This window comes from Dendrobates tinctorius, unplaced genomic scaffold, assembly GCF_039654945.1.
Source record: "Dendrobates tinctorius isolate UK_male_01 unplaced genomic scaffold, ASM3965494v1 ptg000143l, whole genome shotgun sequence".
Taxonomy (NCBI): Eukaryota; Metazoa; Chordata; class Amphibia; order Anura; family Dendrobatidae; genus Dendrobates; species Dendrobates tinctorius.
The window spans coordinates 33,370,761-33,391,348 of record NW_027361810.1 but is presented as its reverse complement, the minus strand read 5'-3'; the positions used below and the strand labels follow the sequence as shown (position 1 = coordinate 33,391,348).

The window sequence follows — 20,588 nt, the reverse complement described above, 5'->3', positions numbered from 1 at the left end:
ACACAAGTGGCTCAGGTAGTGCAGCTCATCCAGGATGGCACATTAATGCGAGCTGTGGCAAGAAGGTTTGCTGTGTCTGTCAGCGTAGTGTCCAGAGGCTGGAGGTGCTAACAGGAGACAGGCCAGTACACCAGGAGACATGGAGGGGGCCGTAGGAGGGCAACAACCCAGCAGCAGGACCTCTACCTCTGCCTTTATGCAAGGAAGATCAGGAGGAGCACTGCCAGAGCCCTGCAAAATGACCTCCAGCAGGCCACAAATGTGCGTGTGTCTGCACAAACGGTTAGAAACCGTCTCCATGAGGATGGTCTGTGGGCCCGACTTCCACAGATGATTGTTGTGCTCACAGCCCAACACCGTGCAGGACGCTTGGCATTTGCCACGGAACACCAGGATTGGCAAATTCGCCACTGGCGCCCTGTGCTCTCCACAGATGAAAGCAGGTTCACACTGAGCACATGTGACAGATGTGACAGTCTGGAGATGCTGTGGAGAGCGATCTGCTGCTTGCAACACCCTTCAGCATGACCGGTTTGGCAATGGGTCAGTAATGGTGTGGGGTTGCATTTCTTTGGAGGGCCGCACAACCCTCCATGTGCATGCCAGAGGAGGTAGCCTGACTGCCATTAGGTACCGAGATGAGATCCTAGGCCCCTTGTGAGAACATATGCTGGTGTGGTTGGCCCTGGGTTCCTCCTAATGCAGGACAATGCCAGACCTCATGTGGCTGGAGTGTGTCAGCAGTTCCTGCAAGATGAAGGCATTGAAGCAATGGACTGGCCCGCCCATTCCCCAGACCTGAATCCGATTGAGCACATCTGGGACATCATGTATCACTCCATTCACCAACGTCACGTTGCACCACACTGTCCAGGAGTTGGTGGATGCTTTAGTCCAGGCCTGGGAGGATATGCCTCCGTTCACTGTGTCCAGGTGCTGCCACTCACCTACTATTCACTTCAGCATGAGCTGAGCTACAGTACCCGAGAATGGCTACTTCACAGTTAACGTTGCTGAGCTGTTCACTATTTCCAGGATAGGGAAACAATATTTTAATCCGAGAAAATCCCTTTAATGGTGCACAAAAAAAAGACAAAATAAATCAATGCATTGCATGTCTCACCTATACCCACACACACAAAATATAGGAGTATATACATCCCATGTGTTATGTGACCTTAACTGTCCGGCGTGCATACTTCGCTTATTACTTTGCCGTATCTTGTGACATGCAGTCCTGTTTTTTTTTTTTTGCAGGAAATGAATCATAAAAAGAAACAGACACAAATTTTTTTCTGCTAAACTTCTATCCTGTTGCTGTTCCTAACATCACTCTGTTACCTTTTAAAGTAACTTATTGTAGCAGATTTTATGACTTTGTGGCAGATTTTGACCTATTTGCACATTTTTCTGTGTGAAATTGTTGAGTCATAGGTGGATGGCAAGTTTAGCTTAATTTCTGCTGGACCCAGAGGTTTGGAGCCACCCACTGTTCTTCCCAAAAGCAAAATACGCCCATAAAATCTGTTTTCAATTTCTTTTTTTTTTTTAAATATCACCAAAGGTTGCCAAATGTTTCAAAGTATTGAGCAAAATCAACAGTGTTTTGGAGAAATTGTGATTCCTAAGGAAACTTCCTGCACGTTGGCACTTCACAACCATTCAGAAGCAATTCTCAGCAGCTTTCTCTTAGTTTCCTATATTTCTTGTAAGGATGAAGGTGAGTTCCTCAAGATGCAGCCTTCTATTTTAGAAATTAACATCTTTATTATTTGATAGTGTTTAAACATTTTAAATTGATTATAGAATTCTAGATTTTTAAAAATATATTAATACATCTTTCTGGTGGTTACTGTATCATCGTAATCAATGGCAGATAGCAGAATTCTTCTATTTTTAGCTACTTTGTTTATTACTTATTGTCTTTTATTCTGATTTTATGTTTTCTTTTTTGCAGCCTCAATTAAAAGTAATTATTGTCATAGCTGCAGCCATTGTTCTTTTAATACCTGTCATAATGATTGTACTTCTTAAATCCGGTGAGTAGATTTTATATTATTTTCTATATTTTACAGATAAATAGAAAAATGGACAACTATTTTTATTATTATTTTCTCTATTATTCATATTATTATATTATTTATGTTATTCTTAAAAACATAATAATAATGACAGAAATAAACTAAACTCACCATATATTAGATAATTTTAGGCATGAAATGTTTTCGGAGACATGTCCTCTGTTTTTTTTATGTTTGGCTCGGATATGTGCATATTAATTCCTATGATGCTGGGAGTTCCCATATTCTTCTGTCGTCACTTTTTGGGAGCACACAATAGAATCAGCTGTGTAAACGACCAATCCCTTCTCCAAAAGAGTTCACATCAAAGGGTTCTTGACAGCCCCTTGATATCTAGCAGCTGAAGTGATCCTAACTTGTATAGACAACTTTCACATTACAGTAAGTCAATACTTTGCTGGAAGCCTATCATAAATAAGTTATATCCCCTTTTAGCCAATGCTAAGACGTATGGAGCATCTGGGTCATTTTGGGCCACGTTCTACATTTACATGCTGTGACAAATCTAATTTGTTGCAAAACCTGCAAAATATATCAAGCTTTGCAGTGCATCATGTTGATTTGCATATGATTTATCTAGTGACAATACTCAGCACCAGAGATGTAGCTACACGTTCAGCTCGGGGGAAGGGTGAAACGTTTGAGTGAACCATGACCGTGGGTATAGAGGAACCTTAGCAGATGACCACGCTGCGACTCATCTGCTGAGATTACAACAAAGACACATTTGACTTCACACTTTCCAGCAACATCCTCATATATACCCAACCTGCACAAACACTTCATCCTACTGACACCCCACAGTTCCCCTATACACAGAACCACCGTCAGTACATGAATGCTGCACGAGAACCACAGTCACTACATGAATACAGCACCAGAACCACTATTGGTAAATTTATGCTGTGCCAGAACTATCATCTGTAGATGAATAAAGCACTAGAACCACACTTTTCCTCCTCTGCATGCTACCCATATGATTCTGTGTCTTCACATTAACATCCCTCTTATGCAATAAAAGTCCCTATAATCTTCGGCTCCTTAAGACACTTACTGTCATGATCCAGGACGGGGTTTCGCTTTGGCCCGTCCTGGTCAGACTGGGGGTTATTTGTTCTGCCTCTCTCTGGCAGAGGGCGGCTATTTAATGTTCACTGGACCTAGGTCCGGTGTCAGTTATACTCCTGCCCTCAGCTGAGTTAGTTGACCTTGAGTTAGTTGACCTTTTGTATACGTGTGCCTTGTGCCTGATAACTTGTTGCTTGTTTGGTTGTGATCCGGTTCTGTCCCTGTTACGAGTTCTGCCTGCCCCTCTTGTACTGCACCGCTCTCTCGTGTATGACTCTCTGCTGTTGACTCGACTGCTCTCTGCTCATCCCTTTGGTACCGCACTGCCCTCTTGTGTATGACCTTTGGCTTTGTCTGACCTCCCGTCTGTTTACCCCTCCTGTACCTCGTTTGCCCGTACTGTGTATGACCTCCGTTTTGCCCGACTCTGAGTTTTCTACCTTCTCTGAAAGCAGGATGCTAAGCCCCGCCCCCTTGCAGTCACATACATGACCGTAGGTCCTGTGCCGGCTTGTTAAACTTCAGCGTTCAGGTCCTGTGCATCTGTACTTTCTGGCTGTTCTTGTCCCCAGGGGTCTCTACAGTGCGGGTGAGTCCCTGCTCAGCGGAGGCTGTACGCCGGCGCTATCAGGATCCTGATACTTACCTTTTCTACTTCGGCAGCAGGGTGACAGCCACAGTAGGGAATCAGTGGTAGAAAGGTGACCACCTCAGCGAGGTGCCGACCTCTGATCAGTTATAGATTGGTATGTGTTATGATTGGGTCACCGAGGAGGAAAACAAAACCAATCTAAGTCACAGAAAACCAGAGAGGTTGGTAATTACGTGGATTGCAGACCCCTGATCCTAACCACACAACTAACAGCAGCCGTGGAGCGTACCTATGATGATTCTAGAAGCCTCGTCACAGCCGGAGGACTAAATAAGCCTAAAGCAAGAAAAGGGGAAATCTAAACTGCCCCAGAGCAGACGCCAAAGGAATAGACAGCCCCCACATGTATTGACGGTGAATCAAGATGAAAGCACAAACACAGGTAGGAAAATAGGCTGAGCAAACGATGGGGCCCACACTAACTAGAAAGGACAGGAAAGGAAAGATACTGTCTGCAATCACACCAAAAAACCCTGCAAAAAATGTCCAACACTTCTGACAGCAAAAAAAACCCCTGAAGTCACTAGACTTCACCCACTATATCAGCACTCTGGCATATTCTGAGAACAGAGCAAAAAGAGCCCAATCTAATAAGGGACAAAAAGCAAACTGGCACATACAGTAACATAAGAGTGGAAATTCAGCACAGCCCCAGCCGGGGCTGGCTGACCACACAAAAACTGAATAGACATAACCAAATCAAATGTGAACATTAGCAGAGAAAACTTAGCTTGAGAAGACAGGAACTGAGCTGGAAACCAAGACCTCAGGAGGCAGGAAAAAATCACCAGCATGGGAATAGGGAGTCGGCTGTCTTAAATCCAGTCTGAGACTCCAGATGTCCAATCGTCGTCCTCATTATCAGGTGGAAGGTTTCTGTTAATTAGATCAGCTTCATTACCTCCTGCCACCACCAGAGGGAGCCTGGAAAGAGAACTCACAACTCCTCTGTCAGCAAAAACAGTTCCCTCACCAGAAACCAGAGGCAGACCAGAAAATGAGTTCACAACAGGTTTGTTTGTACATGATCAGGACTATGGTATATGAATCCATTACCAGATCCACTGTCAGTACATGAATTCAACTTCTCCATACTGTGCCCCCAATTCTCCATTTTGTCCCCCCATTGCTCTCAACTCTCCATACTGTCCCCCCACACTCCTATCTCTACATATTGCTCCCCTACATTTCCATATACAGTAATTCCCTCATACTTTCACTTCTCCATATGGTCCCCACACGCTCTCAATTCTCCATCCTGTACCCCCATTTCTCAATATTGTCTCCTATGCTTCCACCTCTCTATACTGTCCCCCCACTTCTTCATATTGTACACTCATTTCTCCATATAGTCGACCCATGCTCCCATTTCTCCATATGGTCCCCCACCTCTCCATAATGTCCCCCAGTTCTCCATATGATCCCCCCACTCTTCTATACTGTGCCCCCATTTCTCCATACAATCCACCCATACTCCCACTTCTCCATATTGGCCTCATATGCTCCCAGTTCTCCATCCTGTTCTCTTCATACTGTCACCCCACTTCTTCATCTTCTTCATATTGAACACCCACTTCTCCATATGGTCCCCCCATGCTCCCATTTTTCCATATATCCCTGCACCTCTCTATAATGTCCTCACTTCTCCAAATGGTCCCTCCACTCCTCCATATTGACCTCCATGATCCCACCTCTTCATACTGTCTCAACAGTTCTCCATATGGTACACCCACCCCAAGCCGCTTCCTCTGAGTTTTCCCCACGGCCCCATAATATACAAGCAATACTCATCCTTGCCACCTCTGTGGCTCAATAATCACAGCAACAGAGTGATAAGGTCAGTAGTGTGCGACCATATCACTCCTCTGCATGTCCGTGCGGGGAGATGACAAGCACTCCCCTACCTCCCAGCGCTGCAGTGTTGGTCACACAGCTGTATTCACATCTAAGTCGGGAATACATCTGACCCACATGGAAAAGGGAGCCGGCACCAAGCCGCATGCTGTGCAACCCTGGCTTAACCATATTGGCGCACTGTGCACTTCGATATAGTTAAGGGTAATATTGCTCTGGGTGGGCGCCAAGTGGTGGGTTCCCCCTGAGCATGGGGCCCAAGGAGACCGCCCCCTCTGCACTCCTGGTAGCTACGCTACTGCTTAGCACATCATTGATGTGGTCATGATGTCTGTTTTGAGATGCTAAAGGCCCCACACACATTAGAGAAAAGTTATCTGACCTGCTGTTTTAAGCGAGACCACCTATCTTTTGTAATGAGTATTTTTCTGAGTCTTATCTGTAAGAGGAAAGAAGGATGGGGTTTGCTGAATTTCGACCCTCAATCTTTTTGATCTGTCAGGAAAAAAGCTAGCACCAGACAGAAATCTCTGGCAGAAGCGTACTTCTCTCTCCCCATTGAAAACACATGAACACTCATGCAGCCCAACATTCATGTGTGTTGGAGAGTCAGTTGTAGGTGATCTGAAGTTGATGGTGACCTTATGAGACTTTTCTTTTGTCTCTAAGTAACAGCTGTATACAGATTTCTGAGACTAGAACCACTTTGATCAGCTGCTATTGCCAGATGGGGAATGTTTGTTTCATTTTCAGATGAATATTAAATTGCATGCAGATAGGTAAGGTAAGACATTGGGAGATCCATAGGAAGAATTTTCCCATCTGAATATCCACTTTTAGAATGAAGCCATCTTGATCTGGTTGACACTATGGGTCTAATTTAGCCTACCTCAGTATCGGAGGTTAATAATGATGCATCGGTAACAACTCTTTGCTCTCGGGAATATCCTGATCTGGAAACTTCTCTCTATGAAAATCTATATGTGTATATTTGTAGTGTATATATTCTATCAGGGACAAACCAGTATCTGGAGTGGATATATCATTGGTGCAACCTGTTAGAGGTAAGGGGGTGCATTTCTACCTCTAAAATAGATGGGATTGTATATTATATTGAACTTTTGAACAGTAAAGGCCCGTGTACTGTTCTTGCACATGGGACCTTTTAGGTCTGTGTCCGCCAGTGGTCTGGATAATTGGATTATGGTACTTTGGAAAGGACAGGTACATGGAATCATCATGTTCGTAAGAGTGGAAAATAATATTCAGAAAGAGTGGTGGAAAGGAGTCTTCTTGTCCAAGGTTGTTAGGGATGTGGTAGCGTCAATCAACTCCAGAAGAGGGCACCATTAGAGTCCATTTGTGAACTCTTCTATGTACCCATTCATAAACTAAGAATTGAACTTAATACTTTTGCATTTTTTTTCTATCTTTTTCTTACTGGCTGCACAAAATAGTTTTACGGGCTCTTTTCTGTAGCCAAGGTTTGCTCAGCTCATACAAATGTTGGAGTTTCCCCGAAAGACATTTTACTTTAAGCCTTAGGTTAATGATTATGGGGAAAATCAGAATTTTTAGTTTCTGGCCGGAGGGCTAACCTGATTCAAGTGCATACAGTAGATTTGTGTTTAAAATGTTTTCTATACAATATATATATATATAATTCACATTGTCTCTATTTCCTTTCCACTATTAATAGTGATGAAGTCATGTACTACTCCTTCAGAGCCCTGACTATAGTAAAAGGATTTTGTCCTCACTAGGAGGTCACTCATAACTTCTGATGTCATAGCAGGAAAATCTTACTCATGTAGCTAAAGGGATATTAATCAGAGAGTGTAAGCGATGACGAACATTTAGTGAATAAATGATGGAAAACTTAGGGCCATATTCATCATACCTTTTCCAGCAGGTTTTTGGTGGGACTACCTCTCCTTAGTGACTTTTTGATTTGTGAGAACTTCATAAAATGATTAGCTCATTTCTCAAGTTGTCTTTGGTGGTTTAGCTCATTTTTCGATTTTTATGTCAATTTGGCTTTTCCAAATGTTTTAGACAAGTTCACCAAATGCGACTTCTTTAAAAACTCACAAAATTTGGACGAAATCTACTCCAGTTTTGTCTCGAGTGATTTTTACGCCAGTAATTTTGGCACATTTTTTGCGACATTTTAAAAATGTGTGACCTTCCTCACTGATGAGAAAAAAAACAAAAAACTGTTAAAATAAGAAAAAGGGACAATTATATATGCTCTTCTGATTTATTTGGAGCAAAAAAAAACATCAGCAAAAACCACAAAGGGAGGAAACGTTCGCCATCACCATCCAGTAAAATAAAAAGTCCTTTAATTGAGATTAATTAAAACAAGGGGATCCATGTAGAAATCATTAAAAACTGACTCATTCCAGGCACAACAAAGGCCCTTAATTATAGTATGTTGTGCATATTGTAGTATGTGTATATGCAGCAGAGCTGAGTTTCTATGTACTGTGTATTCAGCAGTGCTGTGTATACAGTATGTGTGCGCTGCAGAGAGTATACATAATGTGCTTTGAAGCTATATATGTGGAATAGCCACACTTCAAAGAAACACTAACAATAGATAGATCTATTACCTCCCGATTCTACTCTATTACATTAAAACCAATTATATTGACCTCTCCACATCTTAACACTGCCAGGGTAGATATTTTTCCTATTTTCTGCTGTGTAAACCTGGGGTGCATCTTGTAATAAGGTGCGTCCTATATTTTGAAAAAATATGATATATTAAAAAAGTTGTCAATGACTTTAACAATGACAGCTGAGCCTATTCTTTGGATAGGTCATCAATGTCTGAGCTGTAGGAGTGCGACACCCAGCACCCACGCCGATCAGATGTTCCCGGTGTCGGCCAGAACAGCTCAGTTTCAGAGCTGCACAGCACAACTCCGCCAACTGTATAGTGGCCTTGGCTGGACATAGCATATCTGCCCTGCATTCAAGTTAATAAGGGACGGATATGCAGTACTCGGCCATGGGAACTATTCCGTCAATGGAGTTGTGGTGTTCAGCTCCATAGCTGAGCAATTTTTGCCACCGCCGACACCAGGAACAGCTGATCTGCGGGAGTGCTGGGCATTGCACCCTCACTGATCAGACATTGATGACCTGTTCTAAGGATTGGCCATCAGTGTTAAAATCCTGAAGAGCCCCTTTAATGTCCAGGTACTGATCTCCATATCGATTCATGTTACGGATGTTACAGCTGATTTCACCCTTTTGCAGCATTTTTACAACCATGTCCATACGGAAATGCTTTGTGTGCATGTATCCTCATATTGAATGGATGCCAGCTCTTGCTCTTAGGCTAGGGCTCCATTATTACATGGCATCGCTCAGGCGTCAGATTTTTAACCTTTCAACATTTAGAAAAAATAATAACTATGTTTGCAAGATGGCTCATATCTTAGAGAAACATTGATGTTCCAGTTCCAGTAGCAGTAATGCAGTAATGTGTCGAAAAATGATAAGTGATCCTCTTGTTACTGTAGATGCACATATTTGCCATGAGAAATGGTGTAACTTAGTGTTCCCGGGACCTCAGTGCAACATTTAAAGCAGCGTCCTCCTTTAGGCTACAGAATATGGGTGTGACTTATGCCTCTGCATCTCCTATAACTACTGTACCCTTCGACTTGAATATTGGTTATTGGACTTTTTGCCAAATGTTCTGTGTGTATATGGCCAGATGTACCTACGGCTGGTGTTATCCCTTGGCAGACTTGTTGGGATTATTTGATGCTCCTAAGCAAATTCTGTTACCATGGAAACTGACATTGGTGTGAAGAAGAGGTTCACTGGTTAGACGATGATGAAGCATGTCAGATATTTACAACGTGCCTGCCAAATGACAGCAAGGGCCCTGATTAAATTCGATGACTGACATTTTTGTATAGCATTTCTATTTTAGGTATCAGGAGCTATTTCAGTAAGGAGTGGTAACCACCAGCGTAATGATTTTAATTAAGGAAATATTTTTTTTTTACCAGTTTTCGGCAGAGTCATCCTACAGAATGTTTCTTTTGAAATATACAGTATGTTTAGTCAAAAATCAATTTGTGTAATAAAAACCCAAACATCAAATTGAACCTGTCGGGTCACTTTTCGATCTTGCTCATCCTTGGTAATTTTGTTGCTTGCATCTTAACGCTGTATGTTTTTGGTCTCCCACATTAAGAGTGCTGGTAGAGCGTAGCATCACCCACTGTCCATGGCCAACACTAGAGAGGGAAGTATTAAGTAATCCTTGAGTGATCCTTTTAGGGTCGTTTTTTACACTTTTTGGGGGCGAAAACACAATTGATTGATGCAGTTTTGTGAGCCAAAGCCACAAATGAATTGAGCGAGAGTTAGAAATAAACATATTTCCTTTATATTAACCATTCCTTTTCAAAACACTTCTACTTTGTCTCTACAACATTCATCAAAACCTTCCCAAAAGCTGAATGTAAAACCACTTCTGGAGCAGGCGCCGACGACCTTATTTTCGGTCCGAGTGCAATCCGACAAAACATCTGATTGCACTTGGACCCATGTTATTCTATAGGGCCATGAACATTTCAATTTTCTTTCTTGGATCGAGTCTGTATGTTCAAACTTTGATCATAACCTGATCAGAGTGTGATTAGCCTAATCAGACCGATTTTCTCGGATGAGAGAAAATCGGGTTGTGTGAACCTAGCCTTAATCTAGCAATCTGTTACTCCATAATGCAAATATTTTGATAAATCAGTGCTGAGTGCTAAAGTTAGGGCTTGATTAGGGTTAGAGTTAGGTTTAGAACTTGGTTAATAAAATAGTCACGTAAAAAAACAAAAAAATGTAAAAAAAAAATGAAATAAATGTTATAAAATGAATATTTTTATTATTTGTAATAATTTTTATTTTTAACATATGTTAATTTTTTTTCTGCTTTTTGGTGAAATCTAAGTGAAAACCATCATTACTTGAGTATTTTCTTAAAATAAAATACATGTGCCTGGGGAATAAGGAGTTCCATAGTAAGAGACTTAGGTAGTGGTAAAGGTCCACAGATTAGGGGCAGCAAAATGCTTGCCGTGCCCAGGTGCTGGCAGTCCACAATGTACTACTGTGGTTCACTTAATGCCATTTTAATGAGATTTTACTTTAATATAGAAGAAACAATTGGGCCCATTTACAAAAGGGAAGGTCATTTTAGTAGCTAGGAAGTACAAAATAACCCAATGATATACGTCATATTTTTATAGACATCTGGTTGACAACTTTTATATGTTTTCCTTGGGCCCACTGGACAGGAAAATCTGTCAATCATTGAATAGGACAGCCCTTTCGCAAGTCTGTCAAAAATCTGCAGATTCAATTTGTTCTAGGAAACTCGTATTACTGCAAGCATCAAAGAGGAATTCGTCTTTGACCTCAGAAAATGTGCTGAAGATAGAGCAATTTCTGTGCTCTGTGGTCAAGAAGAGTGCAAGCACATTGGTATGGGTTTTACAGTACCTGATATATTTCAATTATGAGAGGAGAAGCTTTCAGAATCCTTAGCCTCAGCAGAAATAATAAGGAAGCTCTAGGAATATTTTGTTAATCCAGTCTGAGATTAGAAAAATATGTTTGCTTTCTTTCACAAACAGTGCCAATCTCATCCACAATCAGTGCCTGGTATTGAAAACAAATCTAATTTACTTGAACGGGACAGAGTTGCGACACCAGACACAGCAGATGGACAAGAGTGGCTTTGCAGGAAGAAAGCAAACAGTTTTTTTACTGTTATATTGTTCTAATTAGCGTTGAGCATTCCGATACCGCAAGTATCGGGTATCGGCCGATACTTGCTGTATCGGAATTCCGATACCGACATCCGATATTTTTTCAATATCGGGCATCGGAATCAGAAGTTCAAAGTTGATTGACAGCCGAAATGACGTCATCATGATGCGCGGTGTGTGCGCATCATGATGCGCCGTCATTTCGGGCCTTCCGGGGGTCTCTGCCGGCCTGCCGGGGGGGCTGTGCCGGCCTGCCGGGGGCTGTGTGGACTGCCCGGGGTCTGTACCGGCCTGCCGGGGGGCTGTGCCGGCCTGCCGGTGGTCTGTGCACCCTGTGGGGGTCTGTACCGGCCTGCCGGGGGGCTGTGCCGGCCTGCCGGGGGGCTGTGCTGATGTCCGGGGGTCTGTGCAGGCATCGTCCGATGGGACTACAAGTCCCATCTGGCGATGCCTGCTACCATGACAGGGATTGACACATTAGCCAATGATGGGACAGTAGTAGTCCCATCATCCGGCTAATGTGTTAAATGTAAAAAAAAAAAAAAATACTACATACATACTACATACATACTACATGCATGCTACATACATACTACATGCTACATACATACCACATATATACTACATGCATGCTACATACATACTACATGCTACATACATACTACATATATACTACATGCATGCTACATACATACTACATGCTACATACATACTACATACATACTACATGCATGCTACATACATACTACATGCTACATACATACTACATATATACTACATGCATGCTACATACATACTACATGCCACATACATACTACATACATACTACATGCATGCTACATACATACTACATGCTACATACATACTACATATATACTACATGCATGCTACATACATACTACATGCTACATACATACTACATACATACTACATGCATGCTACATACATACTACATGCTACATACATACTACATATATACTACATGCATGCTACATACATACTACATGCTACATACATACATATATACTACATGCATGCTACATACATACTACATGCTACATACATACTACATACATACTACATGCTACATACATACTACATACATACTACATGCATGCTACATACATACTACATATACTACATGCATGCTACATACATACTACATGCTACATACATACTACATACATAAAACATGCATGCTACATACATGCTACATGCTACATACATACTACATACATACTACATGCATGCTACATACATACTACATGCTACATACATACTACATACATACTACATGCATGCTACATACATACTACATGCTACATACATACCACATATATACTACATGCATGCTACATACATACTACATGCTACATACATACTACATATATACTACATGCATACTACATACATACTACATGCATGCTACATACATACTACATGCTACATACATACTACATACATACTACATACATACTACATGCTACATACATACTACATATATACTACATGCATGCTACATGCTACATACATACTACATGCATGCTACATACATACTACATGCTACATACATACTACATATATACTACATGCATGCTACATACATACTACATGCTACATACATACTACATATATACTACATGCATGCTACATACATACTACATGCTACATACATACTACATACATACTACATGCATGCTACATACATACTACATGCTACATACATACATATATACTACATGCATGCTACATACATACTACATGCTACATACATACTACATGCATGCTACATACATACTACATGCTACATACATACTACATGCTACATACATACTACATACATACTACATGCATGCTACATACATACTACATGCTACATACATACTACATATACTACATGCATGCTACATACATACTACATGCTACATACATACTACATACATAAAACATGCATGCTACATACATACTACATGCTACATACATACTACATGCATACTACATGCATGCTACATACATACTACATGCTACATACATACTACATACATACTACATGCATGCTACATACATACTACATGCTACATACATACCACATATATACTAAATGCATGCTACATACATACTACATGCTACATACATACTACATATATACTACATGCATACTACATACATACTACATGCATGCTACATACATACTACATGCTACATACATACTACATACATACTACATACATACTACATGCTACATACATACTACATACATACTACATGCATGATACATATATACTACATACTACATACATACTACATGCATGCTACATACATACTACATGCTACATACATACTACATACATACTACATATATACTACATGCATGCTACATACATACTACATGCATACTACATACATACTACATGCATGCTACATACATACTACATGCTACATACATACTACATACATACTACATGCATGCTACATACATACTACATGCTACATACACACTACATATATACTACATGCATGCTACATGCTACATACATACTACATGCTACATACATACTACATATATACTACATGCATACTACAAGCTACATACATACTACATGCTACATACATACTACATACATACTACATGCATGCTACATACATACTACATGCTACATACATACTACATATATACTACATGCATGCTACATACATACATGCTACATACATACTACATACATAAAACATGCATGCTACATACATACTACATGCTACATACATACTACATACATACTACATGCATGCTACATACATACTACATGCTACATACATACTACATACATACTACATGCATGCTACATGCTACATACCACATATATACTACATGCATGCTACATACATACTACATGCTACATACATACTACATATATACTACATGCATGCTACATACATACTACATGCATGCTACATACATACTACATGCATGCTACATACATACTACATACTACATACATACGACATGCATGCTACATACATACTACATGCTACATACATACTACATATATACTACATGCATGCTACATACATACTACATGCTACATACATACTACATGCATACTACATACATACTACATGCATGCTACATACATACTACATGCTACATACATACTACATACATACTACATGCATGCTACATACATACTACATACTACATACATACTACATGCATGCTACATACATACTACATGCTACATGCATACTACATACATACTACATGCATGCTACATACATACTACATGCTACATACATACCACATATATACTACATACATACTACATGCATGCTACATACATACTACATGTTACATACATACTACATATATACTAAATGCATGCTACATACATACTACATGCTACATACATACTACATACATACTACATGCATGCTACATACATACTACATGCTAAATACATACTACATACATACTACATATATACTACATGCATGCTACATACATACTACATGCTACATACATACTACATACATACTACATACATACTACATGCATGCTACATGCTACATACATACCACATATATACTACATACATACTACATGCATGCTACATACATATTACATGCTACATACATACTACATATATACTACATGCATGCTACATACATACTACATGCTACATACATACCACATATATACTACATACATACTACATGCATGCTACATACATACTACATGCTACATACATACTACATACATACTACATGCATGCTACATACATACTACATGCTACATACATACTACATACTACATACATACTACATGCATGCTACATACATACTACATGCTACATACATACTACATACATACTACATGCATACTACATGCTACATACATACTACATGCTACATACATACTACATACATACTACATGCATGCTACATACATACTACATACATACTACATGCATGCTACATACTACATACATACTACATGCATGCTACATACATACTACATGCTACATACATACTACATACATACTACATGCATACTACATGCATGCTACATACATACCACATATATACTACATACATACTACATGCATGCTACATACATACTACTACCCTCCCTGCCGATGCTTCCCTTTAACCCCCGGTACACCTCGATCGTGTTTGATCGCGGTGTGCCAGGGGTTAACGTGTCGGGGGCGGACCGTGACCGCCCCTGGCACATTGTGCCGGGTGTCAGCTGTGATAATCAGCTGACACCCGGCCGCGATCAGCGGCGCTCACCACGTGAGCGCCGCTGATCGCACTAGACGTACTATTCCGTCCTTGGGACTTAGGTCCCAGGTCACATGGACGGAATAGTACGTCCATTGTAGGAAATGGGTTAAAAAATCATACATTTTTCATTTTTAATAGAAATGGGACTAAAACACAGAATTAAACCTCTGTCTAGGAAGTTATTTAAAAACAGCTCAGACTGGTAGAAAATAGTAAAATTCACCTTAGTACAGTGGGGAACATAAATAATTGATACACTGCCAATTTTGGAAGTGTCCCACCTTCAAAGAAAGGAGAGGTCTGTAATTTTTATCGTAGGTACTTCAACTATGACAGAGTCATAAGAAAAAATCCAGAAAATCACATTGCATGATTTTTACATAATAAATTTGCTTTTTATTGGATGAAATAAGTATTTGATACAAAAGAAAAACAGAACTTAATATATGGTACAGAAACCTTACAGACGTTTCCTTTAGTTCTTGAGTTCTTGACCAAGTTTGTACACACTGCAGCTGGGATTTTGGCCCATTCCTCTATACAGATTTCTCCAGATCTTTCAGGTTTCAGGGTTGTCACTGGGCAACACTGAGACGCAGCACCCTCCAAAGATTTTTTTTATTCAGATCTGGAGACTAGTTAGACCACTCCAGAACCTTGAAATGCTTGTTGCGGAGCCACTCCTTAGTTGCCCTGGTTGTGTGTTTAAGGTCGTTGTCATGCTGGAAGACCCAGCCACGACCCATCTTTAATGCTCTTACTGAGGGAAGGAGGTTGTTGGCCAAAATCTTGCGATACATGACCCCATCCATCCTCCCTTCAATACGGTGCAGTCGTACTGTCCCCTTTGCAGAAAAGCACCCGCAAAGTATGGTTTCCCCTACCAGGCTTGGGACGATGTTCTTGGGGTTGTACTCATCCTTCTTCTTCTTCCAAACATAGTGAGTGAAGTTGAAACTAAAAAGTTCTATTTTGGCCTCATCTGACCACATGACCTTCTCCCGTGCCTCCTTTGGATCATCCAGTTGGTCATTGATGAACTTCAAATGGGCCTGTACATGTACTGGCATGAGCAGGGGACTTTGCATGCAATTCAGGTTTTTAATCCATGATGGTTGAGTGTGTTACTAACAGTAATGTTTGAGACTGGTCCCATCTCTCTTCAAGTCATTGCCCAGGTCCTCCCGTGTAGTTCTGGGCTGATTCCTGATCTTTCTCACAATTATCTTTAACCCACGAGGCGAAATCTTGCATGGAGCCCCAGACCGAGGAAGATTGACAGTTATCTTGTCTTTCTTACATTTTCTAATAATTGTGCCAACAGTTGTTGCTTTCTCCCGACACTGCTTTACTGTTGTCCTGTAGCCCATCCCAATCTTGTGCTGGTCTACAATTTTGTCCCTAGTGTCCTTAGACAGCAATTTGGTCTTGGCCATGGTGGAGAAGTTGGAGTGTGATTGATTGATTAAGTATGTGAACAGATGTCTTTTATAGAGGTAATGAGTTAAAACAGGTGCAAATAATATAGGTAATGAGCACTGAGTAGGAGGGCTTCTTAAAGAAAAACTAACAGGTCTGTGAGAGACAGAATTCTTGATAGGCGATCAAATACTTATTTCATGCTATCAAATTCTATTAAATTATTGAAAATTCATACAATGTTATTTTCTGTGTGTTTTTTTAGATTCTGTCTCTTCCTGTTGAAGTGTACCTATGATAAAAATTACAGACCTCTTCATTCTTTGTAGGTGGGAAAAGTTGCAAAATCGTCAGTGTATCAAATACTTATTTTCCCCACTGTAAGTCTCTGCCTTCCAATGCCAATATTTCCTTGGTTCCCAGCAGGTCTTTGTTCAAACAGCTTCAGCAATGACGTGTCAACACAACATCTAGGTACTACGGTCAATAAGCGGTAGATGTGATCTCAATGGTGATAGCAAGTCAGCTCTACAGTCAGTGATTGAGTGCAGTGGTCACATGTTGCATTATACATCATGATGGGATTAGGGTGAATAGTGACCAATGGGTTCCACAGCTACTATTTGGAAGGTATTCTTAATTTCTCCACTATACAGTGTCTTACATGAGTATCCTGACCTCATTGCATATGACTGTATTGTATGCGGCTCATGCTGAGCAATATAATCTGTATAATAACATGATTCATTAACAGCTCAGAAAGCTGTCTTGTGAGTAATCACATTGGCAAAATCAGTTTTAGCCTAGGTTCTTTCCCAGATATTTACGCCTTCAAAGTATTCAAATTACAATAATTGTCCTGGACCAGAAATAAGGACTTTTTTTTTTCTTTTTTTTTTAAAAAAAGCACCACTCATGTTTATGTTTGTGTCTGGTACTGCACCTTATCTGCATTAAATTATTAGGGTGGTCTGCAGATGGACAAGCCCCTTCAAGTATTTATGCACCTCTGATATGCCAAGTCAGGAGTAATTTCAGCAGGGGTGTCACTACAGTGGGTGCAGGCCCTGGAGCTTGAGGCGCTCCAAAGGAAAATATGAGAAAAACAATATAAATAGAACACTATGACTGGCTCCCTATACAAGTCTTTTCTGTGTACATTTAGAATACTAGGAACCTCTACTTGTTTCCCCATGATCGCTGGGTGTAAGTGTTTTTTTTATTAGTACCTAGCTGAAGAGCTCGGCGTTGCCTGGGCATAGTAACTAACTGCTTTCCTGCTTTCTCCCTCCGCAGCCCCACTCTCCACTCGCCGTCCTGCTCTCTCGCTCTGAAGCCAAGCTCTCCACTCGCCGTCCTGCTCTCTCGCTCAGCAGCCCTGCTCTCCACCCGCCGTCCCGCATTCTCCCTCAGCAGCCCCTGTCTCCACTGGCCATCCTGCTCTCTCCCTCAGCAGCCCCGCTTCCACCCCACAGCCTCACTGTCTAGCTCCGCAGCCCAGCTCTCCATCCACCATCACGCTCTCTCCTTCCGCAGCCCCCACGCGCCGTCCCACACTATCGCTCCGCAGCCCCGCTCTCCATCCGTGTCCTGCTCACTCCCTCGCAGCTCCGCTCTCCACCCACATCCAGCACTTTCCCTCTGCAACCCCGCTCTCCATCCACCAGTGTGTGGGGCTATGTGGATGTGTACTACAGTACTGCCTCCTTTTATCATGGGGGCTTACTGCATCCTGCAGTGCATTACTATTGTGACTAGGTATTGTTTTGTATGGCAGCTTTTCTAAAGACTAGTGATGAGCGAGTATACTCGTTGTTCGGGTTTTCCCAAGCATGCTCGGGTGTCCTCCGAGTATTTTGGCATGCTCGGAGATTTAGTTTTGGTCAACGCAGCTGCATGATTTGCGGCTGCTAGACAGCCTGAATACATGTGGGGTTTGCCTGTTTGTTAGGGAATCTCCACATGTATTCAGACTGTCTAGCAGCTGCAAATCATGCAGCTGCGTTGACCAAAACTAAATCTTCGAGCATCCCAAAATACTTGGAGGACACCCGAGCATGCTCGGAAAAACCCGAGCAACGAGTATACTCGCTCATCACTACTAAAGACCCATGATAATTTGATCCCCAGTTGGTGATCTTGCATGGGAATCCACAAATTTGAAGTTATGCCACTGAATTCCAGTAAGGCAATGTTCACACAACCATACTCTCAGCACTCGACAGCACTCAGAATTAGATTATTTAAATGGGCTGTTCAGTTATGCATTTATTGCTCAGAACGAATGAAAAAGATCACAGCATGCACTAGTCTCTTCCATATATCAAACAAGGGCAGGCGCAGACAAGTGTATTTTCAGTTCGTCTGACAAAACATTGAATCACAGTCGGACCAATGTTATTCTATTGCACTCAGACATGCAAGTCTATGAGTTTGTGGAAACCATCAGACTGCACTCGGATGAAATCTGAGTGCAGTTTGATTTCCACAGACTGATTGAATGGATTGTGATTAACATAATCGTCCTCATTCTCTCATTTGATAGAATACATGGTCATCTGCAGCTAGCCTAAGACTCGCTTATTTAACCCCTTCACAACTATGGACTTTTCCGGGTTTTTTTGCGTTTTAGTTTTTTGCTCCTTTTCTTCCCAGAGATATAACTTTTTTCTTTTTCTGTCAACACGGCCATATGAGGGCTTGTTTTTTTGGGGACAGACCCTTGGTTGTCATGCTAACCCATCGGTGTCCCATGATTATGTGATGGGCGCCGATGGACGGGATTAGTGATGCGCTTCTGGCGCGACCATATTAAATGCCGCTGTCGGAGATTCCCAGCAGCATTTAACATGTTAACAGCCACGAGTGGATCACGATTCCACCTGCTGCTGTTAGGGACACAAGTGTGAACGTAGCCTAATACTGAAATACTAAGACACAGGATCAGTTTTATGGAAAATTGGGTCAATGCTAAACAGTTTTACACATAATTTCAATAAGTTTGGTTGTGTATGACAGTGAAAGGGTTAACTGTAAATGATAAACTACCATGTGCTGCATTTGTTTCTATTGTATCTGAAAATATTCACTCTAAATGTGTCCACATAAGAGTGCTTTATTAGGAGGAGTAATGGCTTCAGCTGCCTTGTATTTCATGTCAATAACAGTAGCTGAGCAGTGTGCACCTGAGAGGAAACAGAGGGTTACACTAATGTCTTCCATATGCCTTTCAGTTCATATATTCACCTCAGAGTAATTTCTCATATACAAGTACTGCTCTAATCAGCAGTGACAATTACATTTGGATTTATAGTAGATAAGAAACATTAGGCCTCATTTGACAAAACAGGCCTTGTTTCCCATAGCAACCACTCACAGCTCAGCTTACATTTTATAAACCGCTGTGGTAAAATACAAGCTGCAACGTGATTGGTTGCTATG

At 41.1% G+C, this 20,588-nt stretch overlaps 1 protein-coding gene across 1 annotated transcript in view; it reads left to right on the top strand.

Annotated features, from left to right (window-relative positions):
- Positions 1-1,523: 1,523 nt before the first annotated feature.
- Positions 1,524-20,588, top strand: part of LOC141049358 (prolyl endopeptidase FAP-like) — a 146,288-nt gene continuing 127,223 nt past the window's right edge. The window contains exons 1-2 of the mRNA XM_073545738.1: positions 1,524-1,720; positions 1,958-2,039. Of these exons, the coding sequence (XP_073401839.1) occupies positions 1,715-1,720; positions 1,958-2,039 (88 nt within the window). The 5' untranslated portion in view covers positions 1,524-1,714. The remainder of the gene's footprint in view (positions 1,721-1,957; positions 2,040-20,588) is intronic.